Here is a 14,865-nt window from a genome sequence, read left to right as displayed (position 1 = left end):
TTGGTGCGTTGCTGCAGTGCATCTTGTAGATGGTACACACTGCTGCCATTGTGCAGCGGTGGTGGAGGGAGTGAATGTTTGAGGATGGGGTGCCAATCAAGACAGCTGCTTTGTCCTGGATGGTGTCGAGCATTTTGAGTGTTGTTGGAGCTGCACCCTTCCAGGCAAGTGGAAAGTATTCCATCACACTCCTGACTTGTGCCTTGTAGATGGTGGACAGGCTTTAGGGAGTCAGGAGGTGAGTTACCCGCCACAGGATTCCTAGCCTCTGACCTGCTCTTGTAGCCATGGTATTTATATGGCTACTCCAGCGATGGTAATGCCATTGAATGTCAAGGGGAGATGGTTAGATTCTCTCTTGTTAGAGATGGTCATTGCCCGGCACTTGTGTGGCGCGAATGTTACTTGCCACTTATCAGCCCAAGCCTGGATATTGTCCAGGTCTTGCTGCATTTCTACACGGACTGCTTCGGTATCTGAGGGTCGCGAATGCAGTGCTGGGCTCCCCCATCATTGAAGATGGGAATATTTGTGGAGCCACCTCCTGCAGTTAATTGTCCACCACCATTCACAGCTGGATGTGGCAGGACCGCAGAGCTTAGATCTGATCTGCTGGTTATGGGATCGCTTAGCTTTGTCTACTGCATGCTGCTTACGCTGTTTGGCACGCAAGTAGTCCTCTGTTGTAGCTTCACCAGGTTGACATCTCATTTTCAGGTATGCCTGGTGCTGCTCCTAGCATGCCCTCCTGCACTCTTCATTGAACCAGGGTTGGTCTCCTGGTTTGATGGTAATGGTAGAGTGGGGGATATGCCAAGCCATGAGGTTACAGATTGTGGTTGTGTACAATTCTGTTGCTGCTGATGGCCCACAGCGTCTCATGGATGCCCAGTTTTGCATTGCTAGATCTGTTCGAAATCTATTTCATTTAGCACAGTGGTCGTGCCACACAACACGATGGAGGGTATCCTCAATGTGAAGGCGGGACTTCGTCTCCAAAGACTGTGCGGTGGTCACTCCTACCAATACTGTCATGGACAAATGCATCTGTGGCAGACAGATTGGTGAGGACAAGGTCAATTATGTTTTTTCCTCTTGTTGGTTCCCTCACCACCTGCCGCAGACTTAGTCTAGCAGCTATGTCCTTTAGGACTCGGGCAGCTTGGACAGTTGTGGAGCTACTGAACCACTCTTGGTGATGGACATTGAAGTCCCCCACCCAGAGTACATTCTGCACCCTTGCCACCCTCAGTGCTTCCTCCAAGTTGTGTTCAACATGGTACTGATTCATCAGCTGAGGGAGAGCAGTAGGTGGCAATCAGTAGGAGGTTTCCTTGCCCATGTTTGACCTGATTCATGTTTTGTGAAGGGGTGGTCGTGTCTCACTAACTCGATTGAGTTTGCGGACGACACAAAGGTTGGTGGAGCTGCGGATAGTGATGAGGATTGTCAGAGGATACAGCAGGATATAGATCGGTTGGAGACTTGCGCGGAGAAATGGCAGATGGAGTTTAATCCGGACAAATGTGAGGTAATGCATTTTGGAAGGTCTAATGCAGGTGGGAAGTATACAGTAAATGGCAGAACCCTTAGGAGTATTGACAGGCAGAGAGATCTGGGCGTACAGGTGCACAGGTCACTGAAAGTGGCAACGCAGGTGGATAAGGTAGTCAAGAAGGCATACGCGATGCATGCCTTCATCGGTCGGGGCATAGAGTATGAAAATTGGCAAGTCATGCTGCAGCTGTACAGAACTTTAGTTAGGCCACACTTAGAATATTGCGTGCAATTCTAGTCGCCACACTACCAGAAGGATGTGGAGGCTTCGGAGAGGGTACAGAAGAGGTTTACCAGGATGTTGCCTGGTCTGGAGGGCATTAGCTATGAGGAGAGGTTGGAAAAATTCAGATTGTTTTCACTGGAACGACGGAGGTGGAGGGGCGACCTGATAGAGGTTTACAAAGTTATGAGCGGCATGGACAGAGTGGATAGTCAGAAGCTTTTTCCCAGGGTGGAAGAGTCAGTTACTAGGGGACATAGGTTTAAGGTGCGAGGGGCAAAGTTTAGAGGGGATGTGCGAGGCAAGTTCTTTACACAGAGGGTGGCGAGTGCCTGGAACTTGCTGCCGGGGGAGGTGGTGGAAGCAGGTACGATAGCGACGTTTAAAAGGCATCTTGACAAATACATGAATAGGATGGGAATAGAGGGATATGGGCTCCGGAAGTGCAGAAGGTTTTAGTTTAGGCAGGCATCAAGATCGGCACAGGCTTGGAGGGCCGAATGGCCTGTTCCTGTGCTGTACTGTTCTTTTGATGCCATGAGACTTCATGGGGTCCAAAGTCAATGATGAGGACTCCCAGGACGACTCCCTCCCGACTGTACACCACTGTGCCGCCACTCTTCTGTGTTTGGCCTGCCGGTGGGACAGGACATACATGGGGTTTGTGATGGCGGTGTCTGGGACATTGTCTGTAAGGTATCATTCTGTGAGTATGACTATGTCAGGTTGTTGCTTAACTAGTCTGTGGGCAGCTCTCCCAACCTTGGCACAAGCCTCCAGATGTTACTAAGGAGGACTCTGCAGGGTCAACAGGGCTGGATTTGCCATTGTATCCGGTGCCAAGGTCGATGCCGGGTGGTCTGTCCAGTGACAATACCACTACGCCACCGCCTCCCCAACCTAACATGCAGAAAACAGAGAATAGGAATAAATGGGTCATTGTCACATTGGCAGGCTGTGACTAGTGGGGTGCCACAAGGATCAGTGCTTGGACCCCAGCTGTTCACAATATATGTATCAATGATTTGGATGTGGGGACCAAATGTAATATTTCCAAGTTTGCGGATGACACAAAACTAGGCGAGAATGTATGTTGTGAGGAAGATGCAAAGCGGCTTCAAGGGGATTTGGGCAGACTTAGTGAGTGGGCAAGATCATGGCAGATGGAATATAATGTGGAAAATGTGAGGTTATCCACTTTGGTAGGAGGAACCAACATGCAGAGTATTTCTTCAATGACAAGAGATTAGAAAGTGTAGAGGTACAAAGGGACCTGGGTGTCCTCATCAATATGCTGCTGAAAGGTAACATGCAGGTGCAGCAAGCAATTAAGGCGGCTAATGGTATGTTTGCCTTTAGCGCAAGACGATTTGCGTACAGGAGTAGCGACGTCTTGCTTCAATTGTATAGAACCTTGGTTAGACCGCACCTGGAGTAGTGTGTTCAGTTTTGGTCCCCTTACCTTAGGAAGGATATTACTGCCTTAGAGGGAATGCAATGACGGTTCACCAGACATGTGCCAGGATTGTGGGACTGTGCTAAGATGAGTACTACTAAAGTGTTTTTCTTTTAATTCAATGTAACTTATTAAGGACTTTAGATTGTAGAACAAGGCCCCTAGTGTAATTAGTATTTTTTAATTCCGGGAGTAATTAATTAATCTAAAGGTAAGTCATGGCAGGAGAGCTCAGCCCCGTGATATGCTCCTCCTGCGCTCTGTGGGAAATCAGGGACGCTTCCAGTGTCGCTGAGGACCATGCGTGCAGGAAGTGTATCCATCTGCAACTACTGGCTACCCGCATTACGGGGCTGGAGCAGCGGGTGGATTCACTGTGGAGCATCCGCGATGCTAAGAACATCGTGGATTGCACATTTAGCGAGGTGGTCACACTGCAGGTAATGGCTGCAAAGGCAGAAAAGGGATGGGTGACCACCAGGTGGAGCAGCAGGCGCAGGCAGGTAGTGCAGGAGTCCCCTGTGGCCATCCCGCTCTCAAACAGATATACCGCTTTGGATACTGTTGGGGGGGGGGGGGGGGGGGGGAGAAGATGACCTCCCAGGGTAAAGCAGCAACAGCCAAGTTTGTGACACCACACAGGGCTCTGCTGCACAGCAGGGGAGGAAAAGCTACAGTGATACGGGATTCTATCGTAAGGGGTGCAAACAGGCGTTTCTGTGGCCGCAAATGAGACTCCAGGATGGTATGTTGCCTCCCTGATGCTAGGGTCAAGGATGTCATGGAGCGGCTGCAGGACATTCTGAAGGGGGATGGATGAACAGTTAGAGGTCGTGATACACATTAGTACCAACGACATAGTAGAAACAGGGATGAGGTCCTGCAACAAGAATTTAGGGAGCTAGGTAGCAGATTAAAAAGCAGGACCTCAAAGGTTGTAATCTCTGGATTACTCCCTGTGCCACGCGCTAGTGAGTATAGGAGCAGGAGGATAGAGCAGATGAATGTGTGGCTGAGGAGATGGTGCAGGAGGGATGGCTTTAGTTTCCTGGATCACTGGGTCTGTTTCTGGCGAAGGTGGGACCTGTACAAGTTGGATGGGTTGCACCTGAACCGGAACGGGACCAACATCCTTTCTGGGAGGTTTGTTTATGCTGTTGGGGGGAGTTTAAACTAATTTGGCAGGGGGATAGGATACAGAGTGGAGGTACAGCAGGGAGTGAGGCACAGCCAAATATAGAAGAGAAACTGAGTCAGTCTGGAAGGCAGAGCAAATACAGACCTGTTAAGGCACAAGTGAAAAATGCAAGGCTGGATTGCATATAGTTTAATGCAAGGAGTCTTACTAATAAGGTAGATGAATTGAGGGCATTGATTAGCACATGGGATTCTGATATTATTGCTATCACAGAGACATGATTGAGGGAGGGGCAGGACTGGCAACTCAATATTCCAGGGTACAGAATCTTTAGGTGTGACAGGGGAGGGGATAAAAGAGGAGGTGGTATTGCACTGTTGATCAAGGAGTCAATTACTGCAGTAAGGAGGGATGATATCTTAGAAGGTTCCTCAAATGAGGCCATATGGGTAGAACTTAAGAACAAAAGGAGGGGGGCAATCACTTGGCTGGGCATGTATTACAGGCCTCCAAACAGTCAGGGAAGAGATAGAGGAACAGATATGTAGGCAAATCTGAGAGAGGTGTAAAAATAATAGGGTAATAACAGTTGGGGATTTCAACTTCCCTAATATCAACTGGGACAGTCTGAGTGCAAAAGGCTTAAAGGGGGAGGAATTCTTAAAATGCATACAGGACAGCCTTTTGAGCCAGTATGTAGAAAGTCCTCCAAGAGAAGGGGCATGACTGGACTTAATCCCAGGGAATGAAGCTGGACCTAATCCTAAGGAACGAAGCTGGACTAGTGGTAGAAGTATCAGTGCGGGAGCATTTCGGGGATAGTGACCATAAGATTTAAGGTAGTTATGGAAAAGGACAAAGACGGGCCAGAAATAAAAGTACTGAATTGGGGGAAGGCCGATTTCAATTTGATAAAACAGAATCTAGCTCAAGTAGACTGGGAGCAGCTACTTGTAGGAAAGTCTACATCAGGCCAGTGGGAGTCATTCAAGGAGGAAATAGTGAGGGTTCAGAGCCAACATGTACCCGTTAAAGGTGAAGGGTAGGACCTTCAAGTCCAGGGAACACTGGATGTCAAGGGATATAGAGTACTGGATCAGGAAAAAAAAAGGAGGCTTATGGCAGATTCGGAGCACTGAAAACAGCGGAGGCACGAGAGGAGCATAGAAAGTGTAGAGGGGTACTTAAAAAAGTAATTAGGAGAGCGAAGAGGGGACAGAAGAAAACATTGGCAGTCAATATAAAGGAAAATCCTAAGGCGTTTTATAAGTATATTAAGGGCAAGAGGATAACCAGGGAAAGAGTACGGCCCATTAGGGACCAATGTGGCAATCTGTGTGTGGATCCGGAGGACAGAGGTGAGGTTTTAAATGATTACTTTTCATCTGTGTTCACTGTGGAGAAGGACAATGTAGGTGTAGAGATCAGGGAGGGGGATTGCGATATACTTGAACATAATAACATTGAAAGGAGGAAGTATTAGATCACAGAATAATACAGTGCAGAAGAGGCCATTCGGCCCATCGAGTCTGCACCGATGCATTAAAGACACCTGACCTGTCTACCTAATCCCATTTGCCAGCACTTGGCCCATAGCCTTGAATGTTATGACGTGCCAAGTGCTCATCCAGTACTTTTTAAAGGATGTGAGGCAACCCGCTTCTACCACCCTCCCAGGCAGGGCATTCCAGACCGTCACCACTCTCCGGGTAAAAAAGATCTTCCTCAAATCCCCCTTAAACTTGTGACCCCTCGTAACTGACCCTTCAGCTAAGGGGAACAGCTGCTCCCTAACCACCCTGTCCATGCCCCTCATAATCTTGTACACCTCGATCAGGTCACCTCTCAGTCTTCTCTGCTCCAGCAAAAACAACCCAAGCCTATCCAACCTCTCTTCATAGCTTAAATGTTCCATCCCAGGCAACATCCTGGTGAATCGTCTCTGCACCCCCTCCAATGCAATCACATCCTTCCTATAATGTGGCGACCAGAATTGCACACAGTACTCCAGCTGTAGCTTTACCAAAGTTCTGTACAACTCCAACATGACCTCCCTGCTTTTGTAATCTATGCCTCGATAGATAAAGGCAAGTGTCCCATATGCCTTTTTCACCACCCTATTAACCTGCCCTTCTGCCTTCAGAGATCGATGGACAAAAACGCCAAGGTCCCTTTGTTCCTCGGAACTTCCCAGTGTCAGGCCATTCATTGAATACTTCCGTGTCATATTACTCCTTCCAAAGTGTATCACCTCACACTTTTCAGCGTTAAAATTCCATCTGCCACTTTTCTGCCCATTTGACCATCCAGTCTATATCTTCCTGTAACCCAAGACACTCCACCTCACTGTTAACCACTCGCCAATCTTTGTGTCATCCGCGAACTTACTGATCCTACCCCCCACATAGTCATCTATGTCGTTTATATAAATGACAAATAGGGGACCCAGCACAGATCCCTGTGGTACTGGACACTGGCTTCCAGTCACTAAAACAGCCGTCTGTCATCACTCTCTGTCTCTTACAGCTAAGCCAATTTTGAATCCACCTTATCAAGTTACCCTGTATCCCATGTGCATTTGCTTTCTTGATAAGTCTCCCATGTGGGACCTTGTCAAAGGCTTTGCTGAAATCCATGTAAACTACATCAACCCTCATCTACACACCTGGTCACATGCTCAAAAAATTCAATCAAATTTATTAGGCATGACCTCCCTCTGACAAAGCCATGCTGACTATTCCTAATCAAATTTTGCCTCTCCAAGTGGAGATGGATTCTCTCCTTCAGAATTTTCTCCAATAGTTTCCCTACCACTGACGTGAGACTCACTGGTCTGTAGTTCCCTGGCTTATCTCTACAACCTTTCTTAAATAGTGGGACCACATTAGCTGTTCTCCAGTCCTCTGGCACCTCCCCCGTGGCCAGAGAGGAATTAAAAATTATGGTCAGAGCCCCTGCAATCTCCACCCTCACCTCCCACAGCATCCTGGGACACAAATCGTCTGGACCTGGAGATTTGTCCACTTTTAAGCCTTCCAAAACCTCCAATACCTTGTCACTCCCTATGACAATTTGCTCAAGAACCTCACAGTCTCTCTCTCTCCAAGTTCCATATCTACATCCTCATTCTCTTGGGTGAAGACAGATGTGAAGTATTCATTCAACACCCTACCAATGTCCTCTGGCTCCACCCACAAATTTCCCCCTTGCTCCCTAATGGGTCCTACTATTTCCCTGGTTATCCTCTTCCCATTGATATACTTATAGAATATCTTGGGATTTTCCCTACTTTTACCAGCCAGAGCTTGCTCATATCCCCTCTTTGCTCTCCTAATTGCTTTCTTAAGCTCCATCCTACACTTTCTGTACTCCATTGATTTGCTCTCCTTGTATTTGCTAAAAGCCTCTCTTTTCCTTCTCATCGTACCCTGAATGTTTCTGGTCATCCATGGTTCTCTGGGCTTGTTGCTCCTACCTATTACCCTAGAGGGAACATGCTAGGCCTGTACCCTCCCCATTTCCTTTTTGAATGCCCCCCACTGCTCTTCTGTAGATTTCCTGACAACTAACTCTTTCCAGTCTACCTTGGCCAGATCCTGCCTTATTTTACTAAAATTCGCTCTCCCCCAATCCAAAACCTTTTTTTGCAACTTGTCTATTTCTTTCTCCATAACAAGCTTAAATTCTACCATGTTGTGATCGCTATCACCAAAATGCTCCCCCACCAACACATCAACCACCTGTCCGGCTTCATTCCCCAGAATTAGGTCCAGCACTGCACCCTCCCTTGTTGGATCCTCTACATATAGAGCTAAAAAGTTCTCCTGTATACATTTTAAGAACTCCACTCCATCTAAGCCCTTAACACGATGACTATCCCAATTAATGTTGGGAAAGTTGAAATCACCGAATATAATTACCCTATTATTTTTACACACCTCTGCAAATTGCGCACATATTTGCTCCTCAATTTTCCGCTGACCATCTGGGGGTCTATAATAAACACCTAACAATGTGGCTGTCCCTTTTTTATTCCTAAACTCTACCCATAAAGCTTCATTTGATGCCCCCTCCAAGATATCATCTCTCCTTACTGCAGTAACTGACTCATAAGAGTCATAGAGTAATATTGCAATGCCCCTCCTCTGTTTTGCCTGAAGACTCTATATCCCGAGATATTGAGCTGCCAATCCTGCCCCTCCCTCAACCATGTCTCCGTGATGGCTACTATACCACAATTCCACGTGTCAATCCTTGCCCTTAACTCATCTGTTTTCCCTGCAATACTCCTGGCATTAAAGTACAGGCCTTCCATCCTGGTCTTACTCCCTTGAAACTTACTTCCGCTGTATTCCCTCTGACTTGTTTGCTTTCCTGTGTTTAGCTGTGTCCCTATTCTGCTCGGAGTCTGCATCCCCTCCCACTGCCAAATTAGTTTAAACTCTTCCCAACAGCACTAGCAAACCCGCCAGCAAGGATGTTAGTCCCCCTCTGGTTCAGATGTAGACCGTCCCGCTGGGAGATGTCCCATCTTCCCCAGTAAGAGTCCCAGTGGTCCAAGAATCTAAAACCCTCCCTCCTGCACCAACTCTTAAGCCACGCTTTCATCTGTGCTATTCTCCTATTTCTGTACTCGCTAGCACGTGGCACTGAAAGTAATCCAGAGATTACAACCAGAGAGGTCCTGCTTTTTAATCCACTGCCTAACTCCCTGAATTCTTGATGCAAGACCTCATCCCTCTTTCTACCTATGTCATTGGTACCAACATGTACCATGACCTCTGCCTCATCACCCTCCCCCTTCAGGATGCCCTGCAGCCGTTCAGTGACATCCCGGACCCTGGCACCAGGGAGGCAACACACCATCCTGGAGTCACGTTGACGGCCACAGTATCTGTTCCCCTGACTATAGAATCCCCTATTACTATTGCTTTTCCTCTCTTTTCCCCTTCCTGTACAGACCGGCTGCTTGCGGTGCCAGAAGCTTGGCTCTGTCCGCACTCCCTGGAGGAACCAGCCTCATCAGCCTCCAAAATGGAATACCGATTTGCAAGCGGGACCCCAGGGGACTCCTGAACTACCTGCCTGTTTCTCTCAGACTGCCTTCAGCTGCGGTGTGACCACCTCTCTTACGTGCTATCCACAATGCTCTCAGACTCGCTGATGCTCCACAGTATTTCCAGCCGCCATTCCAGCTCTGAAACCCGAGCTTCCAAGAGCTGCAGCTGGACACACTTCCTGCACACATGCTGGTCCCAGGACTGGAAATGTTCCCGGATTCCCACATGCAGCAAGAGGAGCAAACCATGGCTTTAAGCTCTCCTGCCATGACTAAACCCTCTAAATTTAAAACTTTAGAAGACTATAATAATTTTTTAAAAAAACAACTAAGTCTTGCTAAAACAATGATTTCCAATTCAATCCAGTTTGAAAAATACCCACCAGGACCTACTCACCAGTCAGCTGTGCACTTTCGAAACTCTCACTCCCCTCACTCGGAGGACAGGGAGGAAATGAAAGGAGTTCCTCGCTCCCTCTCACCGAACTTCCTCAGTCACCAAACTTCCACTTTAGCACTCTAATGCAACCCAAGTCAGCACTCCAGTGCAAACAAGGACGTTTTAGCAGACTTAAAAGTGGATAGATCCCCAGGCCCAGATGAGATGTATCCAAGGCTGTTATGCGAGGCAAGGGAGGTATAGCAGGGGCTCTGACACAAATTTTCAGATCCTCTCTAGCCATGGGAGAGGTGCCAGAGGACTGGAGGACAACGAATGTGGTACCATTATTCAAGAAGGGTAGCAGGGATAGACCAGGTAATTACAGGCCGGTGAGTCTAACATCAGTGGTTGGGAAACTACTGGAAAAAATTCTGAGGGACAGAATTAATCTCCACTTGGAGAGGCAGGGAATAATCAGGGATAGTCAGTATGGCTTTGTCAGGGGGAGATCATATCTAACTAACTTGATTGAATTTTTTGAGGAGGTGACGAGATGTGTACATGAGGGTAAAGAGTTGAAGTAGTCTACATGGACTTCAGTAAGGCTTTTGATAAGGTCCCACATGGGAGATTGGTTAAGAAGTTAAGAGTCCATGGGATCCAGGACAATTTGGCAAATTGGATCCAAAATTGGCTTGGTGGCAGGAAACAGAGGGTAATGGTCGAGGGATGTTTTTGCGAGTGGAAGCCTGTGACCAGTCACAGGCACCGGTGTACCACAGGGACCGGTGCTGGGACCCTTGCTGTTTGTACTGTACATTAATGATTTAGACGTGAATATAGGAGGTATGATCAGTAAGTTCGCTGATGACCCGAAAATTGGTGGCGTCATAAATAGTGAGGAGGAAAGCCTTAGATTACAGGACGATATAGATGGGCTGGTAAGATGGGCGGAGCAGTGGCAAATGGAATTTAATCCTGAGAAGTGTGAGGTGATGCATTTTGGGAGGATTAACAAGGCAAGGGAATATACAATGGATGGTAGGACCCTAGGAAGTACAGGTGGTCAGAGGGACCTTGGTGTACTTGCCCATAGATCATTGAAGGCAGCAGCACAGGTAAATAAGGTGGTTAGAAAGGCATATGGGATACTTGCCTTTATTAGCCGAGGCATAGAATATAAGAGCAGGGAAGTGATGATGGAGCTGTATAAAACGCTAGTTAGGCAACAGCTGGAGAACTGTGTACAGTTCTGGGCACCAAACTATAGGAAGGATGTGACTGCACTGGAGGGGTGCAGAGGAGATTCACCAGGATGTTGCCTGGGCTGGAGCATTTCAGCTATGAAGAGAGACTGAAAAGGCTGGGGTTGTTTTCCTTAGAACAGAGAAGGATGAGGGGGGACATGATTGAGGTATACAAAATTAAGAGGGGCATTGATAGGTTAGATAGGAAGAGACTTTTTCCCTCAGCGGAGGGGTCAATAACCAGGGGGCATAGATTTAAGGTAAGGGCAGGAGGTTTAGAGGGATTTGAGGAAAAATCTTTTCACCCAGAGGGTGATTGGAATCTGGAATATGCTGCCTGAAGTGATGGTAAAGGCAGGAACCCTCTCAACATTTAAGAAGTATTTAGATGAGCACTTGAAAAGCCATAGCATACAAGGCTATGGGCCAAGTGCTGGAAAAAGGGACTAGAATAGTTAGGTGCTTGATGGCCGGCACAGACACGAAGGGCCGAAGAGCCTGTTTCTGTGCTGTATAACTCCATGAGTCTATGACATAATGGGGTATGGGGATAGTGTGGGAAAAAAGCATTGAAGTGGGTGATCAGCCATGATCGTATTGAATGGCAGACCAGGCTCGATCAGCTGAATGGCCTACTCCTGCTCCTCTGTTCCTATAATATTCTCCACTTGCCTGGATGGATGTAGCTGCAACAAGATACAAGAAGCTCAAAACCATCCAGTTCAAAGCTGCCCACTTATCAGTAAACCTGGTGGTATTCTTTACCATTGTAGTTAAGCAGTAGCCTAAACCTCCACCAATGGCTGCAGTTCTGTACTATCTACCACATGCAATGCAGCAACTCACCAAGGCTTCCTCAGCTCTCAAGCCAGCTCCTTCCACCACCTCAAAGGACAAAAGCAGAAAGTCTATGGGAACACTATCACTTCCAAGTAAAGGCCTGCTCGGGTATAATATTGAAACCCGATCAGGGCCCAACCCGAACACATCCAACCAGAACCCAACCCCGGCCCCGAGTCCTTTAATTTGTTTCCGCGCCCAACCCAACCTCCGTAATAAAGTTAATGATATCAAACAGGTTATTGGGCTCTACCTCCTCCAAATGTTGTGATCCCGTTCGTCCGTTCCTGCAGCAGGCTATTCATGCAGAATCGTGCAGATGGAGTTGGGAGCTTGATCTCGTCACCAAGATCCAACGACACGTGCCCACACCCCTCCCCCGCCACCTTTCACACGTGAGCATCCATAGTGCACTGTAGCGCAGAATCACTTTTGGAAGCTACAGCATGAGCGCGACGACGTCATAGAGATGTTTACTTGCTCATTCAGAGTGCAGAGTCTGGACTGCATGTTTCCTGTCTTGACCTGAATGTTCAATTGAAGATTACTTCCTGGAGCAAGGCAGCACTGTCCAAGTCCAGCCTGACCCGACCCGAGCTCAAATGCTGGATTCGGAAGAGAGACCCGACCCTTGTTGTTGGGTCTAGTCGGGTTCGGGTCAGGTAGCCATGCTTTACTTCGAAGCTCCCTACAAGTCGCACAACATCTTAACGTGGACATATAACTTCTCTCCATCATCACTAGTTCAACATTTTGGAACTCCCTACCTAACAGCATTGTGGGAGCCCCTTGATCCACAAATGCTACAGTAGTTCCAAACTGTCTTACAAATCTAAAAATCACTACCTTCTCAAGGGCAACCAGGGCTGAGCACTAAGTGCTGGCGACACGCACATCCTGAGAATAAATTTCAAAAAATATTCCTTCTAAAGGTTGTGAAGCAACTTTAGTGATAAGATCACACATGTCCTGGTTTGAATTCCCGTTTTTCTCATGGCTCGAAATCACCTTCCATCACAGGCACGAATACTGTCCATCACTCAAAATGTCGTTTTACAGTTGGCGTTAATTGAAACATCTGAAACCTAGCTAATTTTATACTCCTGGTTTACGCATTGGCAGAGGGAGGGGAAGTGAAAGTGCAACCCAGACACAACATAATGTACATGATTGGTCATGTCCTACTAGCTTTATTCTCCCACTGGCATGAGTACTCTACATCTACAAATCACTACATCCAGCAAGACTTGCAAAGAGAGGGGCATCAAATCTGAATCATCTTCAAAGCTTGGATACAAATTTTCTGCTTTACAAACTAAAACAATAAAATCAAAATGCAACTTCCAAAGAGCAACACCTTCAGTATCAAATCAGCCTTTACAAAACATCATGCATGCGTGAATTAGAAGAGAAACAGACCAGTGGATTCATCAACTGACATTTTAACTAATGTAGAATCCACAAGAACAATTATACATGGGGCTTGAAACAGGCTTTGCAAAAAACCTGGTGGCATTCTTTACCACAATAGTTAAGCATTATGTACAGCTTTTCCACCACTGAACCAACTCTCTTCATGTCACTACAACTGTATTTTAGACCACAAAAATTATGTTCACATCTCAACAAGTTATCCAAAATAACGAATATTTTTGCTCCTGTTAGAATCCTTCTCACGGCATTCTCATGGCTCTGACTTTCAAAATATACAAAAATATGTTACATCCAACACTGCTGAAATTATTATAGATTGCAGCCTTGGTGAAAAACTTGCTTAACACAAAGCTTCAGTCAATCTTACCTCCAGCAACCTCTTTTCCCAGTGATTCAGTTCTGTACCCATTCCACCTTGATTCTCAAGTTCCATTCCTTCGAGGATTGGACAGTTAAAGTGCTTCTGGGCTTCTTTCTGCCCAAGGATAATAAGGTTAATGGTTAGAATAAAAATAGGTTCTCCAGTTGAATAACTTTGTGCATTCTATTGTAACTACCACAAATAGCAGGGCACTAAACAATCAACAAGTTGTCATTTTGCCTTAAATTAACTGTGTTCTGTTTTCATTCTTTTATACTGGTGACTCAATATAAATAGCTCCTCACTTTTACATAACATTTTTGCTCATTATTTCATGAGAAAATGGTTCAAAACACTTCCACACCATTGTTCAGAGCCCAGAATATTTCCTACATGTGAAGCAGTAATTTACATATACATCCTCCAATCCAAGTCTAACATATTCAATGCTCATTGCATGTTCTCCACTGAGAGGATCAAACTCAGATTTGGTGACTGCTTTGCGAAGTGAAGTTTTGAACATCCTGAATTTTGACTACTTCTGTCCCTCTTATTAGCACTCTAACCTCTCCACCTTTGGTCTCCTACATGTTTCCAATCACAGTCAATGTAAACTACAGGAACAGTACTTTATCCTTCTGGACATACTGCAGTCCTCTGACGTGAACACTGCTTTTTGCAACTTTAAGCTTCAGCTATTTTCCATTTTCTCAAAGGCAGGGGATGCACAGGGGTCCATCGGAGTTGGGAAGCAGATGGATTACAATTACAAGTGCATGCCTTTTGTCAGAACACAGTGTTAGCATTCAGGCGTTGGCCTATCTTTTTTTCAGATGTTGATCATGTTATTTCCAGCAGGCTCTATTTTCATTTATAATAAAAGAAAAATACTGCAGATGCTGGAAATCTGAAATAAAAACACGAAATGCTGGAAATACTCAGCAGGTCTGGCAGCATCTGTGGAGAGAGAAGCACAGTTCAGGCCAGTGACCCTTCTTCAGAACTAGCAAATATTAGAAATGTAAAAGGTTATAAGCAAGTAAAGCGGGGGTGGGGCAAGAGATAACAAAGGAGAAGGTGTAAATAGGACATGGTCACAGAATAGCTGACCAGAAGGTCAAGGAGCAAAGGCAAACAATATGTTAATGGTGCGTTGAAAGACAAAGCA

General features: G+C 46.4%; 1 protein-coding gene across 2 annotated transcripts in view; it reads right to left on the bottom strand.

The window, feature by feature from the left end:
• lmln (leishmanolysin-like (metallopeptidase M8 family)) overlaps positions 1-14,865 on the bottom strand; it is an 85,683-nt gene that overhangs the window by 20,356 nt on the left and 50,462 nt on the right. For both annotated transcript variants that reach the window (XM_068035160.1, XM_068035161.1), the window contains one exon: positions 13,704-13,811. In XM_068035160.1, the coding sequence (XP_067891261.1) occupies positions 13,704-13,811 (108 nt within the window). The remainder of the gene's footprint in view (positions 1-13,703; positions 13,812-14,865) is intronic.

This window comes from Heterodontus francisci, chromosome 7, assembly GCF_036365525.1.
Source record: "Heterodontus francisci isolate sHetFra1 chromosome 7, sHetFra1.hap1, whole genome shotgun sequence".
Lineage (NCBI taxonomy): Eukaryota > Metazoa > Chordata > Chondrichthyes > Heterodontiformes > Heterodontidae > Heterodontus > Heterodontus francisci.
The sequence above is the reverse complement of the archived record's forward strand: the minus strand, read 5'-3'. Positions and strand labels throughout refer to the sequence as shown.